Source organism: Pan troglodytes, chromosome 1 (assembly GCF_028858775.2).
Source record: "Pan troglodytes isolate AG18354 chromosome 1, NHGRI_mPanTro3-v2.0_pri, whole genome shotgun sequence".
Classification (NCBI taxonomy): Eukaryota; Metazoa; Chordata; class Mammalia; order Primates; family Hominidae; genus Pan; species Pan troglodytes.
In genome coordinates, this window is record NC_072398.2 from 69,249,130 (window position 1) to 69,268,672 (window position 19,543).

Genomic DNA, 19,543 nt, shown 5'->3' on the forward strand with positions numbered 1-19,543 from the left:
GCAGAGAAAATACAAGATGAGCCTGAAAAATCTTATGGTGCTTGAAAGTAAGGAAATGCTAGAAAAAGTTAGGGACCTTGTCGAAAGGACCCAAGAGCCAACTTGAAGGAGTTCCTGGTATCCAGGTTGGAACAATTTCAGCAATAAAATGAATAATGATAGTATTGGACTTTAACCCATAAAATAAAATGAGTTCATACTGATATTGCTGAGTGAATAAATAAGTAGGGGAGAAGGGACAACTCTAACAGAAGAATTCCATTTAATAAACACAGAAGGAAAGAAGGAAATACAAAACCACCATTAGGGAAACAGTACCATAGTAGTTGTTGCAGACAAAATCCAGTTAGAGGACAATCAGAATATTTACAAGTCTCAAAGTATCTCTCCCAGGATAATTATTAACTACAAAGAAAAAATAGTAATCTGACAGTGGAGGTACTATGTTAACAAAGTGATCAAGGTTAACATCACCAGTAATGAGACAAGGACATCATGAACCCAAAGAGGCAGTGAGAAGGACACAGCGGCATTTCTGTGACGTTTGTTATTCTTGCCAAAAATGCATAATCTTTTTATCTTTCTAATCATGATAAAATATTGTAAAAATCTAAACTGAGAAACATTCTACAAAATAACTGGCCAGGCCAGGTGCAGAGGCTCATGTCTGTAATCCCAGCATTTTGGGAAGCCAAGGCAAGAGGATCGCTTGAGCCTAGGAGTTCGAGACCAGCCTAGGCAACATAGCAAGACCACATGTCTATTTTTAAAAACAAAAAACACCAAACCCAAAATAACTGACCAGTATTCTTCAAAAGTGTCAAGGTCACAAAGACAAGAAAGGGTCACAAATGACAGGTAAAGACTGAGGAACTGTCATAGACTAGACACTAAGGAAAAACAACAACTAAAAGAAATCGTGAAATCTGAATATGGCCTCTAGTTAATTGAATTGTGCCAATGTTGATTTCTTGTTTTCGATAACTATGCTTTAATTATATAAGATGCTAGATGAAGGATATAATGGAACTGTGTGCTATTTTTGCAACTTTTCTGTAAGTCTAAAATTAGTTCAAAATAAAAAGTTTAATAAAAATATGTTGACTTGAAGTAGATACTAAAAGTGATCAGGGAAGTTGAACTAAACCTGGCAGTCAGTTGTGCCACCCACTGTCAGAAATCTTAGCAAACTCTTAGATCCTTCGTGCATAGCTTAATACCTCTACATGGTCAACCGAAACTAGAGCTACAAGTCAAAGGAGTTGGGAGGGAGTATGAAAAAGGGTAAGTAGGAAAGGAAGGCTTTCTGCACTTGGAGAATATCTGTAGAATTTGATCTGCGCCAGGCATTCAGTTCCTGTGTAAAAAACAATTCCCTAAGGAAGTAGAGTGCTTTTTGTTCCGAGGCTAGTACTTTTTCAAACTTCCTTTCAAAAATCTAGAATAAGTCACCAGTTAGTGAAAATACAGAGAAACGAAAAATTGTGAAAATAATAATGCTGGGATATTATGACAGTGGATATGGTACAGAGGAGTGGGCAAGACTTAGAAATTTAGTTTTAGACAGACAATAAATAGCTAGCACAAGTTATAGAAATACCTAAGCTTGGCACCAGATCTGACTGTTGAAAGTTGTGTATTAGCCTTAAAGGTTTGGCTGCTGGTGTTTTGAAGTGAAATTGTAGACAGAATTTGGACCATGGGCTTTTGGAGCATTAGAGCAACATAGATAGAAATGTACCAGTAAGTTTCCAAACCAGTTGTTCTCCTTTATGGCCATCCCCCTCAAAAAGTATGGTAGCAATGCATACACACCTGTTTCGTTTGTCAGTTCCTGGGGCAAGAGAGAGGAGAACATTCTGCAGCTATTTTCTAACCTTGGGTCATATTTTTTATTTGGCTTCTCTGTTCTAAAGAGGGAACAGTGTGTGTACTAAATAGTACTGAAGATTGTCATCCATATGCCTTCTCTCAGTGATCTCAAGATTGCCAAATTAAAAGTAGTTTCTCACAAAACAAGTTGACTTTTTTCCAGGAGCATTTTATTTTCAACAAAAAATTATTTTAGATTATATGAATTCAAAAAGAAGAATGATTCCTTTTTTCATACTCCTTAATCTCTCATTATCTAAGGTAGTTGTGAAATAGGAAACTCTTAAGATTTCACTTTGTGTATGAAACTTATTGGAGAAACCATCTCATACAAAAAAAGTTATGATTATTGATTAGCCTTGACTGTAGTACCCCCTAGAAGAAAATATTTAAAATGGGAATTCAAGAGAGTTTAAAGCATTTATACTTTTTCTATGTGCCTATCTTGATTTTATGTATCATATGAGGAATTGGTTGAGGCTGAAGTCTAAGGGATAAATTGCCTGGAAAAGTCATTCCAATCCAGACTCAGTCTGAAACTTAATTATTATGCTACCACAAAAAAGAATAAGGGAATTTTTATCTATTGAAGGCAGATTTGAACTTACTAACATACATTCAGGAAATAGCAAAGAACAAGATAGACTATTTAGAGAAGTTAATTAAAAAGTTGCCATGGTTAGTTGATGTAAATTTCAGTGGATTAAATAGAACTACATTTTCTATTTTGGTGTGAAAGTACTATTTTCTTTTCTAAATTTTCTTTTAATAAAGTTTCAGGAAGGATCTTAAATTTATTTTAGTTTACATACACAAAACCCCTGATTTGTATTTTCTTTTGTATAGCATTTGTGCAGTAGAGAAGCTCCTCAAATTTTGTTTTTTTGCTCACTGTTTTTAGTGAAGGAGGTTTGAAAATACAAGCATCCCAGCTTTTGCTGTGGGCCTCCCTAAATTTCCTGTGATCTCTACAGGGGATCTTTTTATATCCCTCTAAGAGCCCTTAGCCTACAGGGGATCTTTTTATATCCCTCTAAGAGCCCTTAGCCTTCACCTAAATCACTGGTTCCAGTCTGGATTCCCTAGACATCTAGAAGTCCTGAATGATTGTTCTTTCTGTATCCATAGTACTTGGCATTGGGCCTAGCACATGGTGCGCTCCTCAAATAAGTGAAACAATTATGTTTAACAATCATAAAGTAATGGTAGTTCTCAAGGTATTTTTATTTAGCATTTCTAAAAACCTAATGATAGTCATATACTTACCTTAAATCAGCTGCTTTGGACTTAAGCTAATGAAGTTGAGAAAGGAAGCCAGTTTTAGGATATCCAGATCTTTCCAACTCTGTGTTATAGGGATATAAAGTATTTTGTCTAATTTAAAATAATGGAAGTTTTTAAACCAAGGCTAGTAGCATTAGTTTTTTGTTTTATTAGAACTTCTGTTTGGCAGATCTACATATCCGATTACTAAAAATGAGAAAACGAAATTATTACAAGACTGCAGATTGTTTGGACATCTTTCCAAAATGGAGGAGGAGGGGTGGGATTGGAAAAAAGTTACCTTTGATAGCAAAATGGTTAGGAACCATAGTGCCTAATGGTCCTGAATCATTTCAGATTCCTCTGGGAGTTTAAAAGGATGTACCATCTTTTTGGAAAAAAATGCACATGTGTATGTAAAAAAAATTTTTTTTTTTTTTGGAAATGGAGTCTCACTCTGTCCCCCAGGCTGGAGTGCAGTGGCGCGATCTCGGCTCACTGCAAGCTCCGCCTCCTGGGTTCACGCCATTCTCCTGCCTCAGCCTCCTGAGTAGCTGGGACTACAGGCGCCCGCCACCACGGCTGGCTAATTTTTTTGTATTTTTAGTAGAGACAGGGTTTCACCATGTGTTAGCCAGGATGGTCTCCATCTCCTGACCTCGTGATCCACCCGCCTTGGCCTCCCAAAGTGCTGGGATTACAGGCGTAAACCACCGTGCCCAGCCGTAAAGATTTTTACATGTAATTTCAGAGGATTCAGGACTCCTGGAAGTTTATCCTGTTTTTTGGTGTGGAAGTGAAAAATTATGAGGGGTGATTTCTCCCACCGCCAATATTTATTCATAGTGGAAGAGTATCCTTTGGCTTTGTGAGCAGATTAAATGAGTTAATACGAATAAAGTGTTTAGAACAGAAAATAGCACTCCATAAGTGTTAGCTACTAAGTGTTATTATCTGACAGAGGGTTACTGTATACTGTTTAATATCCTGCCAAATAAAGTTTTCTGAGTTGTATATTGCTTGGAGGAACTGTGCCTTTTTCTAATTTGTACAAAGGCGTCATGTGAAATAGCAACTTCCCTACACAGAAATTCATGCCTTCAGAGAGTATGCTAAGATAAACCCTCTTTTGTACAACCATTAGGTAGGCTTCTTTTACCTTATTTCTATGAAGAGATGGTTGCTTAAAATTTTGTGAGGAAAACAAAGATCCATATCCTTCTATATTGCTCTTCTTTATCCCAATGTAAGTTACCTGCTTTGACTCTGAGCAGATTAACTGCTACTGGTCTTGTCCACAGTGTGAAAGTTTGGTTTTGCTTATTAACCTCTTTCTCTTTTAAACATTATAAAATATTGAATAGAGATGCTGTAAGCTATTAGGATTTATGATACAGTGGGTATTCTTGTACCTTCACCCAATTAAAGAAAACAAAATTACAATTATCTTTGAAATTCTTTGAATGCCCTCCATCCCCCACCCTTCCCTCTCCCATCAGAGGTAATAATTATCCTCAGGTTTGGACTTAATACTTCTTTTTTTTTTTTTAAAGCTTTATTGCAGCCGGGCACGGTGGCTTACACCTGTAATCCCAGCACTTTGGGAGGCTGAGGCGGGCAGATCACCTGAGGTTGGGAGTTCGAGACCAGCCTGACCAACATGGAGAAACCCCGTTTCTACTAAAAATACACAACTGGGCTGGGGTGGTGGCTCATGCCTATAATACCAGCACTTTGGGAGGCTGAGGCAGGCAGTTAACCTGAGGTTGGGAGTTCAAGACCAACATGGAGAAACCCCGTCTCTCCTAAAAATATAAAAGTAGCCGGGCATGGTGGTGCATACCTGTAATCCCAGCTACTCGGGAGGTTGAGGCAAGAGAATCACTTGAACTCAGGAGGCGGAGGTTGCAGTGAGCCAAGATTGCACCATTGCCCTCCAGGCTGAGCAACAAGAGTGAAACTCCGTCTCAAAAAAATATCCCTAAACAACACATTAATTTTATATCCTTTTGAAACTTTATGTAAGTGGAAAGTTTATATAAGAATGTGTGCATGTGTTTATTTTTTTCCTTGTGCTACTTGCATTTTTTTTTTAAGCTCAACATTCTTGAGTTTCATCTGTGTTTAGAATGACAGTATCCTGTTGTACAGCAATACCTTAATTTATTCATTCTCCTGTTCGTGGCCATTGTGGCTGTTATTTTGCTATTACACAGTGCTACCATGAATATTTTTATTCATGTTTTTAAATGTACAGGTGCAGTTTCTCTAGGATATGTGCCTAAGAGTGCAACTGCTGAGTTATAGGAAATGCACATCTTCAGTTTTACTAGGTAATGCCAATTCCAAAAGTGATTGTACAGATTTATAGTCTTGTCATTAGACTATAAGAATTCAAGTTACATTTTATTTTTGTCATTTATTCATTCCGGAAATATTTATTGGACACTATAGCAGTAAATAGAAAGGTAAAATGTCCTGCTTTCAGGGAGTTTATATTTTAGTGGAGAAAAATAGCCAAAATAAATAATATAGCAAAATGGTACCTGTTTTATGTGAAAAAAATAAAGCAAGCCTAGTAGTACTTGTTATTGCATTGCTGATAGAGCCATATGGGGGGATTTGAGGCTAAGGGGATGGGATATAACCAAGAAGTCCTGTGTTTCAGGTGGTGATTGACATGAACAGAGATATAGGTATGAGATTGGTCCTGATGCTTTCAAGCAGATAATTGAAGCTGTATTGAAGCTGTGAGTGTTGGGGTGGGGATGGGGGTTAGGAATCTTGCCAGGAGCATTTTCCCAGGCCCCTCTCTTCACTCCTCATCCAGTAGCTCTAAGGCTAAAGAATGAGTGAGGAAGCTGGTAATGGGTGGTATTATTTTGAGCATTTGGAGTTCTGGGGCCCCCTGTTGGCTCTTGCCTACAGAGGTTTAAAGGACCAGGAGAGGAGGGAAGACTTGTCTGAAACATATGGAATGGTGGAGTTCTCTTGATGCAGGAATACTTGGAATTCTAGTGCTTGTTTGATTCTTGAAGTGGAATTCTAGTGCTTGTTTGATTCTTGAAGTTGTAAAACTGAAGGTTGGGTAATGGATGGAATTATTCTGAGCACTTGGAGCTTTAGGGCTTTCTCTTGACTCCTACCAATAGAGTCCTCTGGGAGGAGTGGTTTTTGCTATAGTATGTGGAACCCCCTTTGTCAGTTTTTGTAGTGTGGTAGATGTGAAATAGTATCTTGCTGACACTACAATAGTATCTTGTTGCATATACTTGATTTCACTCTAAAAATGTAAAATCTGATCAATTAAATGTCAGACTTTTAATTTTTTATCTTTTGTGTTTATCCACCATTGTGGGAGTTTTATTCGTCATCTCTCTGTACCATGACTAGAGACCCAAGATTTAATTCAGTAGCTGAAGCTTTCACTGGTAGCTCTTATCAGCAGACCCTCAGGGAAATCTATTATGCCCTGTGCTATCAGCACCAAGTATCTAGTCATTGAGTCGGAAACCAAGCCTTTTGTCCACTCTGCCTGAGGAACTGAATTAGTAGCCCTCACCCGTACATTGTTACCTAACCTCAGAAAACACATCAGTATGTCTACTTGACTCTATTTCACCCGCTCTGGGACTTCCATCAAAATATGGGCCCCATGTTGTCGTAGCACTATCAGAGCCTCTTCATTCGCCTTTTAAATTTACCATTTTAAAATCTGAGAATCACAGCTATTACTTCTGTAAGGAAAGTGCTTTGGCTTACCACAACTAAGGCTATAATTCCTTCTATTTTTCAGGCCAGATCTTTATATTTTAACTCATGCCCTCCCCAGTGTCTCTTATTACTCTCATAGGATCAAGTCTCAGAATTTACAAAAAGAACATTGGAGAAAGGCATGGTATATATAGTACTCTGATTCTGTGATACTCTCTAGGTGGCCTTCTAGTTGCTCCATACATCCTACTGTCCCACCTTATTTACATGCTACATCCAGTGTCATGAAGGAATGCAAAGATGATGATAACATCTGCAAATTCCAACTTATTTACTATGCATTTTCCAAGAATAGCTCAGGACTATTGCTCAGGGCTGTGCCTTACTTGCCTTCTCAGAATGACACTGTGTATAAACCAATAAAACTAGGTGGTGGGCACCCGGGCACGGTGGCTCACTCCTGTAATCCCGGCACTTTGGGAAACCAAGGTGGGCGGATCACCTGAGGTCGGGAGTTCGAGACCAGCCTGACCAACATGGAGAAACCCCGTCTCTACTAAAAATACAAAATTAGCCGGGCATGGTGGCACATACCTGTAATACTTGGGAGGCTGAAGCAGGAGAATCGCTTGAACCCAGGAGGCGGAGATTGCGGTAAGCCAAGATTGTGCCATTGCACTCCAGCCTGGGCAACAAGAATGAAACTCTGTCTCAAAAAGAAAAAAAAACAAGAATAACAAACAACTAGATGGTGAGCAATGAGACTTGCCCCTCTTGATTTTTGACTTTTTTTTTAGCCTTCAAAAGGATTTCATCCAACTTTCTATGGTTAGCTTTTAAGAATATTATCTAAAAACTGTGTAAGCTTTTTTTTTTTTTGGATGGATTGAAACCTATTATGGAAAGGCTGTCATCATTAATGTTATCCCATACGTTATGGGGATACCATATGTGGCACCCATTTCACAGAAGAGATGTACAAGAGATCGCTAAGTTTTACCAGGTTAGACGTGATTATACAGACCTTATTATTCCCAAGGCACACATGGAGTAAAGAAGAAATATAGTCCTAAGAAATTAAGCTAGTTCTAGTATAAATGATCCAGAATTCTTCCTAGTGCCAACATATCAGTTGGTTTGAACCCATGTTAAATAGTCATGGGAAAACCCATGAGACATTTCTTATCTGCCTTAACTAACCTGAATAATTTCCAAATGCATGTTTCTAATAATAATGTGAACAACTGCAAAACCCATGAGTCGTCTGAAGTTTTATCATTTACAGGTATGTGACGCATTCCCAGACTCTTCAGCCAACTGAGCATCAGCTTCTTCACAGCAACTGGGTCCTGATTAATGTCCTCCCAAGACAGACTTCATTGGATCCACGATCAAGAGGACTCTGCCAGGTTTTTCTGACCCCTCTACATTGCTATAAAGTGCCAAGGCCTTAAGACTTGGGTACGTGTGTTACAACGGCAAGAGTGCCAGCGCCAACAAAAGACCCATTGGACCTGTCAGCTCCTCTGTTTCACCAAGCAGACACAATAACCTTACCAACAAAGCAGAGTAAGCCAAGTGCCTCTGTGTGACACCACCAGCAGCTGATAACGCATAAGAAAAATATAACTAATTTAGACTAGAGCCCTATCTCTTCTTGAGAAGCTGGGATTTGAAGGAGCTATCCTGAGATCTGTACTGCTAGTAAGTGACTGATAACATTATAAACTGGATCGGTCCCTGAGTTCAGAGACTGAGTTGCAATTGAGTGAAAAATAGACAACGAAATCTTGAAGAATTGCACGGAGGTGCAAGCCAAGTTTATTTGGCTCTCCAAATAATATTGGTTGAACTAAGAAATTGGTAAACGAAACCTGTAATAGGACTGCTGTTTGGGCGTCTCTCTCTGTCATTGTTGTCTCTTGCTGTCACATTGCTGTCTGTGTTGTCTTTCTAGGTCCAGATGTTTTCAGATAATTCACATTGCCCTGATTGTGGACAACAGTGGTTCCCTAGTTTAGAACTAGGCCACTGGTTGTACCAAACTGAACTTGTTGAAAATGAATGTTACCAGGTATTCTTAGACCGTATTAACAGAGCTGATTATTGTCCTGAGTGTTATCCTGATAATCCTGCTAATAGAAGCCTTGTTCTTCCTTGGTCTTTCCCACTTGAGTGGGCTCCCCAGAATCTCACCAGATGGACCTTTGAGAAAGCTTGCCATCCATTTCTTCTGGGTCCTCCACTGGTTAGAAAAAGAATACATGACTCTCGAGTAGCTGGTTTTAACCCTGCATTACAGTTAATCTTGACCAGAACAGATAAAACCTTAAACAAAAAACTGGGCCAAAACAAATAGCTTCTATAATAGTCAAAATTGTCAAGTCTAGAGGCTTTTGTGTAGGTAGCCCAAGGAAGATGGAAAAATAATTCATTTCTAAGTCTGACCCAGATTGTCACTACTTTGGGAACTGCTTAAATTGTTGGATCTGCTTCCGTGGCCTATACATATTTTATTCACATGAATTTAGTTAGTATTCCAGCCAGACTGTTCATCTAGACTGAGGCTAATCCGTATTTCCTATAAACTGTTTTGGAACTAACTTATCACTCCTAAAAAAATTTCTGCAACCTAATGAGTGTCATATGACAAAGTAGTCCTAGAGGGGAAGTCCTATACTGTGTGCTTCATAGTGGTATTTCTAATGATAACTTTTGTGGGAAAGCAGCCTCGTTATAGCTGGATCCTAGATTAGTCCAGTGAATTTTAATAAGAAATTACACTGTTGTAAACTCACCTCTTATGCATTGGTCAGTGATGAGATATATATATAAATAGATAGATAGATAAAATTTGTTCTTATATAGCCATTTATTCATCATTGGCCCTGTTTGGCCCATCCTCAGTGTGGCTGTGAGATTATTGATAACTGGTCACTGTCAGATAAATCACGTTCTATTAGGAAACACCTACATAGGTTATGCAGAAACATGCAGAAATGCCACCTGTCCATACTTACGTGGCTTTACATAAACAAAAGACTGTCTTGTCTTTGTGGTGACTGAATTTACAACGTCCTCCCCTGGAAATGGAAAAGTACCTATCAGGAGATGTATGACAAAAGAAATTATCAAGCCTGACTTCATATATATTATGAACAGTCTAGAGGAAGCATCTTTCTTAGAACTAAGGAGGTCTGCTGAACATTGGCCACATTCTGGACTTTCATGAAAATCATGGACCCAGAGTTGGGGTTAAGCCACTTAGAAAAAGCTGTTGAAAACATCTCAAAGGCCACTGAACAATTTTTAAATTACACTTAACATGCCAGGTATCTAGGTATCTAGTGCTTTTAGCAATATTATCAATATTATCAAGGTCCCAGCTTCTTTGTGTCCTTCCCCCTTGCGATCTTTTTTTTTTTTTTTTTTTTTTTTTTTGCTTTTTAAAAAATAGTGACAGAGTCTTGCTGTATGACCCAGGCTGGTCTCCAACTCCTAGGCTCAAGCCATCCTCCCACCTCGGTCTCCCAAGGTGCTGGGATTACAGGCGTGAGCCACCCTACCCGGCCTAGGATCCATGTTTGCTTTTTATCGTTAGGTTTTTTTTTCTCAATGAGTACAATATGACTTCTTGTTGTAACAGACATTTTAATCCCTAGGAAAGGCTGGAAGTAGAGAGCAAAAGGCTTTCTTTCAAGTCAGTCTTTTATTTGGGAATCAAGTCTTTCCCAAAAATCCCTAGCAAATTTCTTCTTACATCTCATTAGAAAGTACCAGTTTACAAGGGAGCCTGGGAAACCTTGGCAAAGGGGAATAGGGTTAGCATTGCCTGGGTAGGCCACATTGCCTCCATTGAAGAAATCAGGGCTTTTTTTTTTTTTTTTTTTTTGAGACAGAGTCTCACTCTGTCGCCCAGGCTGGAGTGCAGTGGCAGTCTTGGTTCACTGCAACCTCTGCCTTCCGGGTTCAAGCAATTCTCCTGCCTCAGCCTCCCGAGTAGCTGGGACTACAGGTGTGCGCCACCACACTTGGCTAATTTTTGTATTTTTAGTAGAGATGGGGTTTCACCATTGTTGGCCAGGATGGTCTTGATCTCTTGATCTCATGATCCACCCGCCTTGGCCTCCCAAAGTGCTGGAATTACAGGCATGAGCCACCGTGCCCAGCCTTTTTTTTTTTTTTTTGATGGAGTCTCGCTCTCTTGCCCAGGATGGAGTGTAGTGGCACGATCTCGGCTTACTGTAACCTCCACCTCCTAGGTTCAAGCAGTTCTCCTGCCTCAGCCTCCCGAGTAGTGGGGATTACAGGTGCCCGCCACCATGCCTGGCTAATTTTTGTGTTTTTAGTAGAGACGGGGTTTCACCGTGTTGGCCAGGCTGGTCTTGAACTCCTGACCTCAGATGATCCACCTGCCCTGACCTCCGACAGTGCTGGGATTACAGGCATAGCCACCGTGCCTGACCAGGGCTCTTTTAGCAAGGAAAACGTGAGGAATGAATGGCTGTTGGTGTGCAACAAATCATACTTGCTACATGTTGTGAAACCTTAAGTTATTTGTTAGTCTGTATGAAGAATGTACCCCAGAGATGCACCCTGTATCTGCCTTATGTCTCTTACAATGGAGGTTCTCTCCTGTTATATTGCTGAATAAACTATGTGAACTGCTAAATTGACTGAAGACTAGTTAGTTTATCACTAACTCTTTAATGAAGAATTTCACTATCCTACAACTCCTCCTAAAAAGTGAAAATTTACTTTGAGAGAGTGCTTTCGAGAATAGTATTATGATCAGTATTATTGCCCCTAAATTTTTTAATTATTAGAGAATGCTTATGTTACAAGGACATATACTAAGAAACATTCTACAAATGTGAAAATTTAAATATCAGCAAAATAGAGAAAAGGTTTTTGTTTTTGTTTTAGTCAATATCTCCATTAAATAGTAAGATCAGATTAAAAGGATTTATATCATTGATTTCTCAAATCAATACCTAAGCAGTACCTGTGAGAGCTTGTTTAAAAATGGAGACTTCTTGGTCTGCTTTAGAAATTTTGATTCCTCAGGTTGCTTGTAGGGCCCAGGTATCTGCATATTATAAATAACACCTCATGCCGGGTGCCGTGGCATGTACCTGTTATCACGGCTACTTCAGAGGTTGAGGCAGCAGGATCACTTGAGCCCAGGAGTTCAAGACCAGCCTGGGCAAGATAGTCAGACCACTGTCTCTTTCAAAAAAAAAAAACAACATAAAAGATATAAATAGTACCTTTGGAGATTCTGATGCAGGTGCTCTCTAGACCACACTTTGAGAAATGCTGTAGTAATACGTCCGTAGTGTTTACTTATCTGGCTTAAAAGGATGGGAGCAGAATACTCATAGTACTGCAAGATAGTACCATTTATTTGGTAATACTGGCTATGTAAAAAGAGATTTCATGTCAGACTGAAGATCACTGTTAATAATTTAGGTCATAACTCAGCCACATTTTTCTCATTAATTAAACTAATCAGGAATGTTTCAGTCTTCTTCACAAACAGTTTTGTTCGGTGTCATTATAAACTATGTGAATATATGGGCAAGAAAAATGAATCAAAATATTAATTTTAGAGGGTTACTTTGCCTTCAAACATCACATACCTGTTATATGATAAGCTGTCAGAAATCAACATCATGTAGTAGAGCTCATAAAATTGAGCAAAGGAGAAAATTGAGGAAGCCTTTGAACAAAGCTTTTCACCTTAGGTCTTTCTAGTATGTCTTCATATGGCTTAAAATATTGCAGGTTATTCTAGAATACTCCATAGTTGATATGAATAATGAATTTTATTAAAATATAAATGCTATGTTGGTAAAATTAATTGTAATGACAAATGATCTGGAGGGTTATCCAGTGTTTTAAATAGTGTGAGCTACACTCGTCTCTATTTTTATAGTGTGGAAGAGTTGGTAATATTGCTTATATGTTATGGTAGCATTTCTAAAATGATCATTATAACTACTTCCTGTTATTTTATGGCAGACCAGTGAGTGAAAAGGTTAATGGAAACATGCAAGGGCAGACCGGAAAGAAAATACATCCACCAAAGAGGTGGCTGTTGGGGGATGTGAGTGAGTGAGGTAAGATTCATCTCTGAGTTACAGGTGAAGGAAGCCCAGGCAAACAGGAAGGCAGAAATGAGTCCATGGCATCCAAAGAATATGTGGCAGTCCACATGTCATAGCTGTCTATAAAAGTGAGATGAGCTGCAGCCCTTTCATCTCTCCAGTCTCCCTGGCAACCCTGAGTCTCCATGGAATTTTGGGGACACAGCTTGAAAATTGCTTTTTATAGAGGCAAAATAATGGCCTTGCAGCCAGCTGGGTTTGTATTCTAATTCTGATACTATTAAATGACCTTAGGCATTTTAACCTCTCTGTATCTAGTTTCTTCATCTGTGAAAAAGGTTGTGTAATAATACCTACCTCATACTGTTGTGAGGTTTAAGTGCAATAACATATACCAAACATATGGCACATACTAAATCTTTAGGATGAGGAAAGATGTAGGGCAAGAAAGCAAAAGCAGAAGTTAGAACTGGGGAATAAGGTAGAGTCTTACTTGTTTTGTTTTTTTGAGATAGAGTCTCGTTCTGTCACCTAGGCTGGAGTGCAGTGGCGCCATCATGGCTCACTGCAGCCTTGACCTTCTGGGCTCAAGTGATCCTCCCACTTCAGCCCCCTAAGTAGCTGTGACTACAGGCTTGCACCACCACGCCCAGCTAATTTTTTTATTTTTGTAGAGATGGAGTATCGCCATGTTGCCCAAGCTGGTCTTGAGCTCCTGGCCTCAAGCGATCCACTCACCTGGGCCTCCCAAGGTGCTGGGATTATAGGTATGAGCCGCCGTGTCCACCGAGTCTTAGTTTTAGAACTAAGCCAATTGTTTGAACTGATGGCTGAATTATTATAAACTTATTGGCTGGTGGCTCACTGTAATTCCAGCACTTTGGGAGGCTGAGGCAGGAGGATGGCTTGAGCCCAGGAGTTCAAAACAAGCCTGAGCAACATAGTGAGACCCCCAACTCTACAAAAAAGTTTTAAAAAGAAAAAAATTAGCTGGATGTGGTGGTATGTGCCTGTAGTCCCAGCTACTCAGGAGGCTGAGGTGGGAGGATCACTTGAGCCTCAGTGAGCTATGAGCTTGAGGCTGCAGTGAGCTATGATGGTACTACTGCCCTCCAGCCTGGGCAACAGAGTGAGGCCCTTTATCTAAAAACAAAAACAAAAAACTTCTTAAATCTCTCCTGATGAAGGACAAGATTGGTTTGGGGATGAGGTTGAGCCTGTAGTATAAGTCAAATGGTCTTAGGTGTAAAGATTAAAAGGCCTGGAGGGATGGATGACCCAAGGCAGATTTTTGTCACAATGTTTAGGCCCATTTTATAATCTTAATTATGGTAGATATAATTGCTGTATGACTTTTATCACCTGAGACTTTCCACAACACTGAAATAAACAAATTCCTGAAGTAGTAGGTCCCTGAAAAGGAAAAAGAAAAGAAATAGAGAAAAGTTGAAGGATATGTACAAATTCACTCAGGTCATATGTGCTGGAGTCACAATTCAAACCTAGATTTAAGTTTTCCAGAGTCAGGGTGCTTGTGGTATGCTTAATACAAGCTTTTAAAAGTGTCATGGTTAGGTCCCACAGCTAGACTACCTGAGTTCAAATCCTAACTGCCCTCAGTAGTCACGTGTTCTTGGGTAACGTTCTTAACTTTTCTGTATCTCAGTTTCCTCATCTCTAAAATAGTAGGAATGTTAATAGTCTACACCTCATAAGATTGTTGTGAAGATTAAACGAGTTAATAAAGTGCTGTGAATGATGCCTGGCACAAAGAAGGCACTCAATAAATAGTAGTTCTTATAGTTGTTGTATATGCTTCATATGTTACTCGTTTTCATAGCAGGATTGTAACTACTTGTTTCAGGGCCAAGATACCAGTTTCTTTTTATCCCTAGAGCCTAAAATGGCATCATTCACTAAAATAAAATTGTGTTTAAAAATAAAGATATATACTTAATTCTACCCCAACTGTCATACATTTGTCATGATGGCATTTATATCTAAACTACCATCCTGGAATGGCTGATTCTTTTGTGCTCTTCTTGGCTGCTAAACTTCTAATTTCCTTCTCCATTTAAAAAATGGTCTTAGTACTTTCTGATACCTACCATGCCTCCCCTCCCCAGGTTTTCCCCAGGTCACCATCCCTTCCCCTCTTTTTCACTGGTCACCATGGCAATGCTAGCAATTTGCAGGATGGAGTGGAGGATGGGTAAGGTCCTTTTGCTCTCCCAGCTCTGATTTTGTTCTCACAGGCAGCTTTTCCGTGTCCTGTCTCTTCTCAGCTGGTTGTGACAAAATGTCTAGGAGGCTATGGTGGAAGCGTACTCCGTAATGTAAGGTCATTGCATGTAGGCTGAAAGAGTTTCCATTACAGGTCTTTCCTTTTGATACTTAATTTTTTTTTACAGAGACTGATTTATTTTATTACTCATTTAAAAAGGCAGTAACTACATCAAACATACAGAAAAGTGCAGAGAATAATATAGTAAGACCTTTGCCCAGATCTAAAATATATGAACATTTTATCCTATTTACCTCAGATGTTTTTATTTTTTTAAGGAAACTTTATGTGTACAGTTGACACCCTCTCTTATTCCTTGCAGAAGCAAGCACTAAATGGAAGTTGATATGTATCCTTTCCATTTATGTATTTATGTTTTGTTATAAATTTATATATGTTAATAATGCTGTACATTATTCTCTGTACATGTACATGCTGTAACATATCACTCTGTAGTGACAAAAAATGGAATACTTTCAAACCTTCATTAGTATCAAATATATATACATACACAAACATATATATGTATGTACATATATTTATTTTGTTTGTTTTTTTCCCCCGAGACAGGGTCACTCAGGCTGGATTGCAGTGGTGTGATCTTAGCTCCCTGCAGCCTTGAACTCCTGGGCTCAAGGGATCGTCCTCCTTAGCCTCCTGAGTAGCTGGGATTACAGGCATGTGACACCATGCCTGGCTAATTTTTAAATTTTTTTTGTAGAGACATCATCTCATTATGTTGCCCAGGCTGATCTTGAACTTCTGGACTCAAGCAATCCTCCTGCCTTGGCCTCTCGAAGTGTTGTGAAGGTTAAATGAGTTAATACATAAAGTGATTTGAATGCTGCCTGACACAAAGAAAGCACTCAATAAATAGTAACTTTTATAGTTGTGTATGCTTTATATGTTACTACTTGTTTTCATAGCAGAATTGTAACATCCTGGCTTACATGCATGAGCCATCATACCTGGCCCAAATTTATAAACATGTAATATGTATTGAATTGTAGTTAGCATTATAGCACTTAATATTGTATGTTGGAATCTTCTAAACTTGGTTATGTAAAAAGTCATTTGGTATACCACACAATGTCACCTACCAGGTAGTCAAAGCATTTACCATTTTACGGTGAGATGAAGTAGAAAGGATACATCTTAGAAAACAGAGCACAAGGCAGCCACATTTACAGAGGAAGCAGTTGAGGCAAATCTGTGTCCCTCTTAGAAAAGTCCCAGGAAATAGAAATTAAGCAAGGCATCCCTCAGCCGGCGTCTAGTAGGTTCTCCATAAATGGAGAATAAAACCTTACAGCCTTCACCTGTTACAAGCCTTGATGGAGACAACTAAAGCAAAATGATACAAGTTTTGCTGCAGATTTCAGCGTCACGAGGAAGTGGAAATGACTGTCAGCAATGAGGCTACATTTTATTTAAGTAGAAATATAAATCATTATAACCGCCATGTATAGAGCACTGAACACCAACATTTTGTAATTGAACTTGCAAGGGATTCACTCAGAGTGAATGTCTTTTGTTGCCATGTGAAGCACACAGGTCTCATCAGTTCCTTGTAGAAGATACTATCAAAAGCATCTATTTTGGGGCATGCTTATGGAGTGGTTTTCCCTACAGCTGTAGAAAGTCTCCAGCTACTGCATTTTCCTTCAGGATGAGGCTCTGCCTCACTTCCATTATGCAGTCCAGAGGTTCCTAATGAACACATACCCTGATAGGGATCAGACACTGTTCAAAACATTGACCTGCCTGGCTGGGCGCAGTGGCTCACGCCTGTAATACCCACCACTTTGTGAGGCTGAGGCAGGCAGATCACTTGAGGCCAGGAGTTTGAGACCAACCTGGGCAACATGGTGAGACGCTGTGTGTACTAAAAATACAAAAATTAGCTGGGCATGGTGGTGCGCAGCTGTAGTCCCAGCTACGAAGGCTGAGGCACGAGAATCGCTTGAACCTGGAAGTTGGAGGTTGCGGTGAGCCAAGATTACACCACTTCACTCCAGCCTATGCAAAGAGTGAGATTCTATCTTGGGGGGGAAAAAAAAGATTGACCTGCCTCTGAAACAGTGGCCTCCAGATCTCTCAGATACCCTGCCATGTGACCTTTTCTGAGGATTTGTCAAGAACTTCCTTGTTTGTCCCACTTCTTGTACTGTAAGGGAAATGCCATTTCAACTATGAACAGTGATGATATGTTACAAAAGGTCTGAATGAAGTGGGCTGTAGGATCTGTGTGTGCTTTGTGACAGGAAAGGTGTATGTCAAGCATTTGTAAGATAATAGAAATATCTGTGATGGCACCTTTGCAGATTCTTTTGGACTGCAACCTAGTAACCAAGTAATACATTTTTGAAAACCTTCAGTTCTGTTTGTTTGCAATAAGGTTTATTGAGGATAATCTATGTCACATACAATTAATGTACAGATTTTAAGTTTGATAACAAATGGAACCACCACCTCAGTAAAGATATTAAACTTTTTTTTTTTCTTTTTTGAGACGGAGTTTTGCTCTGTCGCCCAGGCTGGAGTGCAGTGGTGTGATCTTGCCTCACTGCAACCTCTGCCTCCCAGGCTCAAGTGATCCTCCCACCTCAGCAGCTGGGACTACAGGTATGCACCACCACGCCTGGCTAGTTTTTGTATTTTTTTTTTGTAGAGATGAGGTTTCACCATGTTGTCCAGGCTGGTCTTAAACTCCTAAGCTCAACCGATCTGTCTGCCTTGGCCTCTGAAAGTGCTGGTATTACAGGTGTGAGCCACTGTGCCTGGTCAGCAGTACTTCACTGCTATAATTTTACAACTTTTAAAGATAACCTAATTTATTTTAATTGCTATGCATAATATTACATTGTAAGAATATGACAATTTTTTAAACCCACTTTCTTATTAATGAACATTTAGATTTTCTAATTTTTTCCTCATTTTAAACAATACAGCAATGGACATTTTGGGGCGTATTAATGAGATTCTCTATTATACGTCTAAAAATGGAGTTGCTGATTTGTAGAGTGTGTGCCTTAATTTTCCTTGCCATATTTCTCTCTAAAGTTGTAGTAACAGGTTTACTTCATTGCCATTAGGGGTTTAAGAGCTCTCTGTATCTCTAAATCCTCATCAACATTTGATATAGCCTGACTTTTTACCAGTCTGCTGGTGTGAAATGTTATCTCACCATTAATTTATTTTTTGTATTTCTTTGACTTTTTTCATATTCATTAGGTTTTCATATTTCCTCTTTGTTGAACTGCTTATTCATCCCTTTACCCACTTTTCATAGCATTATTTGTCTTTTACTGATTTGTGGAATTCTTTATGTGTTCTCAATATTAATTCCTTACTGGTTTTATGTGTTGCAGATGTTTTTCTAGTCAGAGACTTACCTTTTAATTTTGATATCTTGTGTAGAAATTAAAATTTTTTAATGGGGTCACATTTGTCAAATTTTCCTTTCTGGTTTGTGTATTGTATATCTTATTTAAGAAACCCTTGCAGTTATAAAGATATTTGACATTCTCAAAGTTTAAAAGTTTTGCTGTTTACATTTAGGTCTTTAATCTGGAGTTGATTTTTATATGAATAGGAGACAGAAATCTAATTTTTCCCCCTATTTGAATAGTCAGTTGTCCCCAAACTATTTATTCACTAATTCATTATTTCCCTTTTGTGAATTGGCCAATTTCCTTATGTATGTATGCATATATTTCTTGACTCTCTATTCTGTATACTGTTTGTCTATTCGTGTGCTAGTGCTCCATTGCTTTTATTACTTTAAGTTTTTTGTTTGTTTGTTTGTTTTTGACAGAGTCTTGCTGTGTCACCCAGGCTGGAATACAGTGGTGCAATCTGGGCTCACTGCAACCCTGTCTCCCGGGTTCAAACGATTCTCTTGCCTCAGCCTCCTGAGTAGCTGGGATTACAGGCATGCGCCACCATGCCCAGCTAATTTTTGTATTTTTAGTAGAGATGGGGTTTCACCATGTTGGTCAGGCTGGTCTCGAACTCCTGACCCTTGGGTGATCTGCCTGCCTCAGCCTCCCAAAGTGCAGGGATTACAGGCATGAGCCACCGTGCCCAGCCTATTTTTAAGTTTAAAGAAGGTTTGATATCTGGTAAAGATTGCCCCCCTTCTTCTTTAGAATTATGCTGACTCTTCTTGATCCTTTGCTGCTCTTTGTGAATTTTAGGACCCACTTTTCCATTTCACTAGAAACCAATAATAATCAAAAAACTTGAGATTTTGTTTCAAATTGCATTAAATTTGTAGATTAATTTGGAGAAAATTGGC

General features: G+C 39.1%; 2 protein-coding genes across 4 annotated transcripts in view; both read left to right on the forward strand.

Annotated features, from left to right (window-relative positions):
* The window catches only part of TOR1AIP2 (torsin 1A interacting protein 2), a 36,441-nt gene that overhangs the window by 3,421 nt on the left and 13,477 nt on the right, over positions 1-19,543 (forward strand). The window contains exons 1-2 of one of the 3 annotated variants that reach the window (XM_009439175.5): positions 8,468-8,553; positions 17,756-17,868. The exons of 1 other annotated variant lie outside the window; for it this stretch is intronic. The gene's annotated coding sequence lies outside the window, so the exon portion shown is untranslated. Of the gene's footprint in view, positions 1-8,416; positions 8,554-17,755; positions 17,869-19,543 lie in introns of those variants that run through there. One more of the 3 variants, XM_024350368.3, reaches the window with a different exon arrangement.
* On the forward strand, positions 8,552-11,521 carry LOC104003910 (torsin-1A-interacting protein 2). The gene has a single exon (XM_054656383.1). The coding sequence runs from the start codon at positions 8,813-8,815 to the stop codon at positions 9,206-9,208; it is 396 nt and encodes a 131-aa protein (XP_054512358.1). The 5' UTR covers positions 8,552-8,812; the 3' UTR covers positions 9,209-11,521.

Coding starts and splice junctions, on each gene's coding strand:
- LOC104003910 (XM_054656383.1), top strand. CDS start 8,813: ATGTTTTCAGATAATTCACATTGCCCTGATTGTGGACAACAGTGGTTC.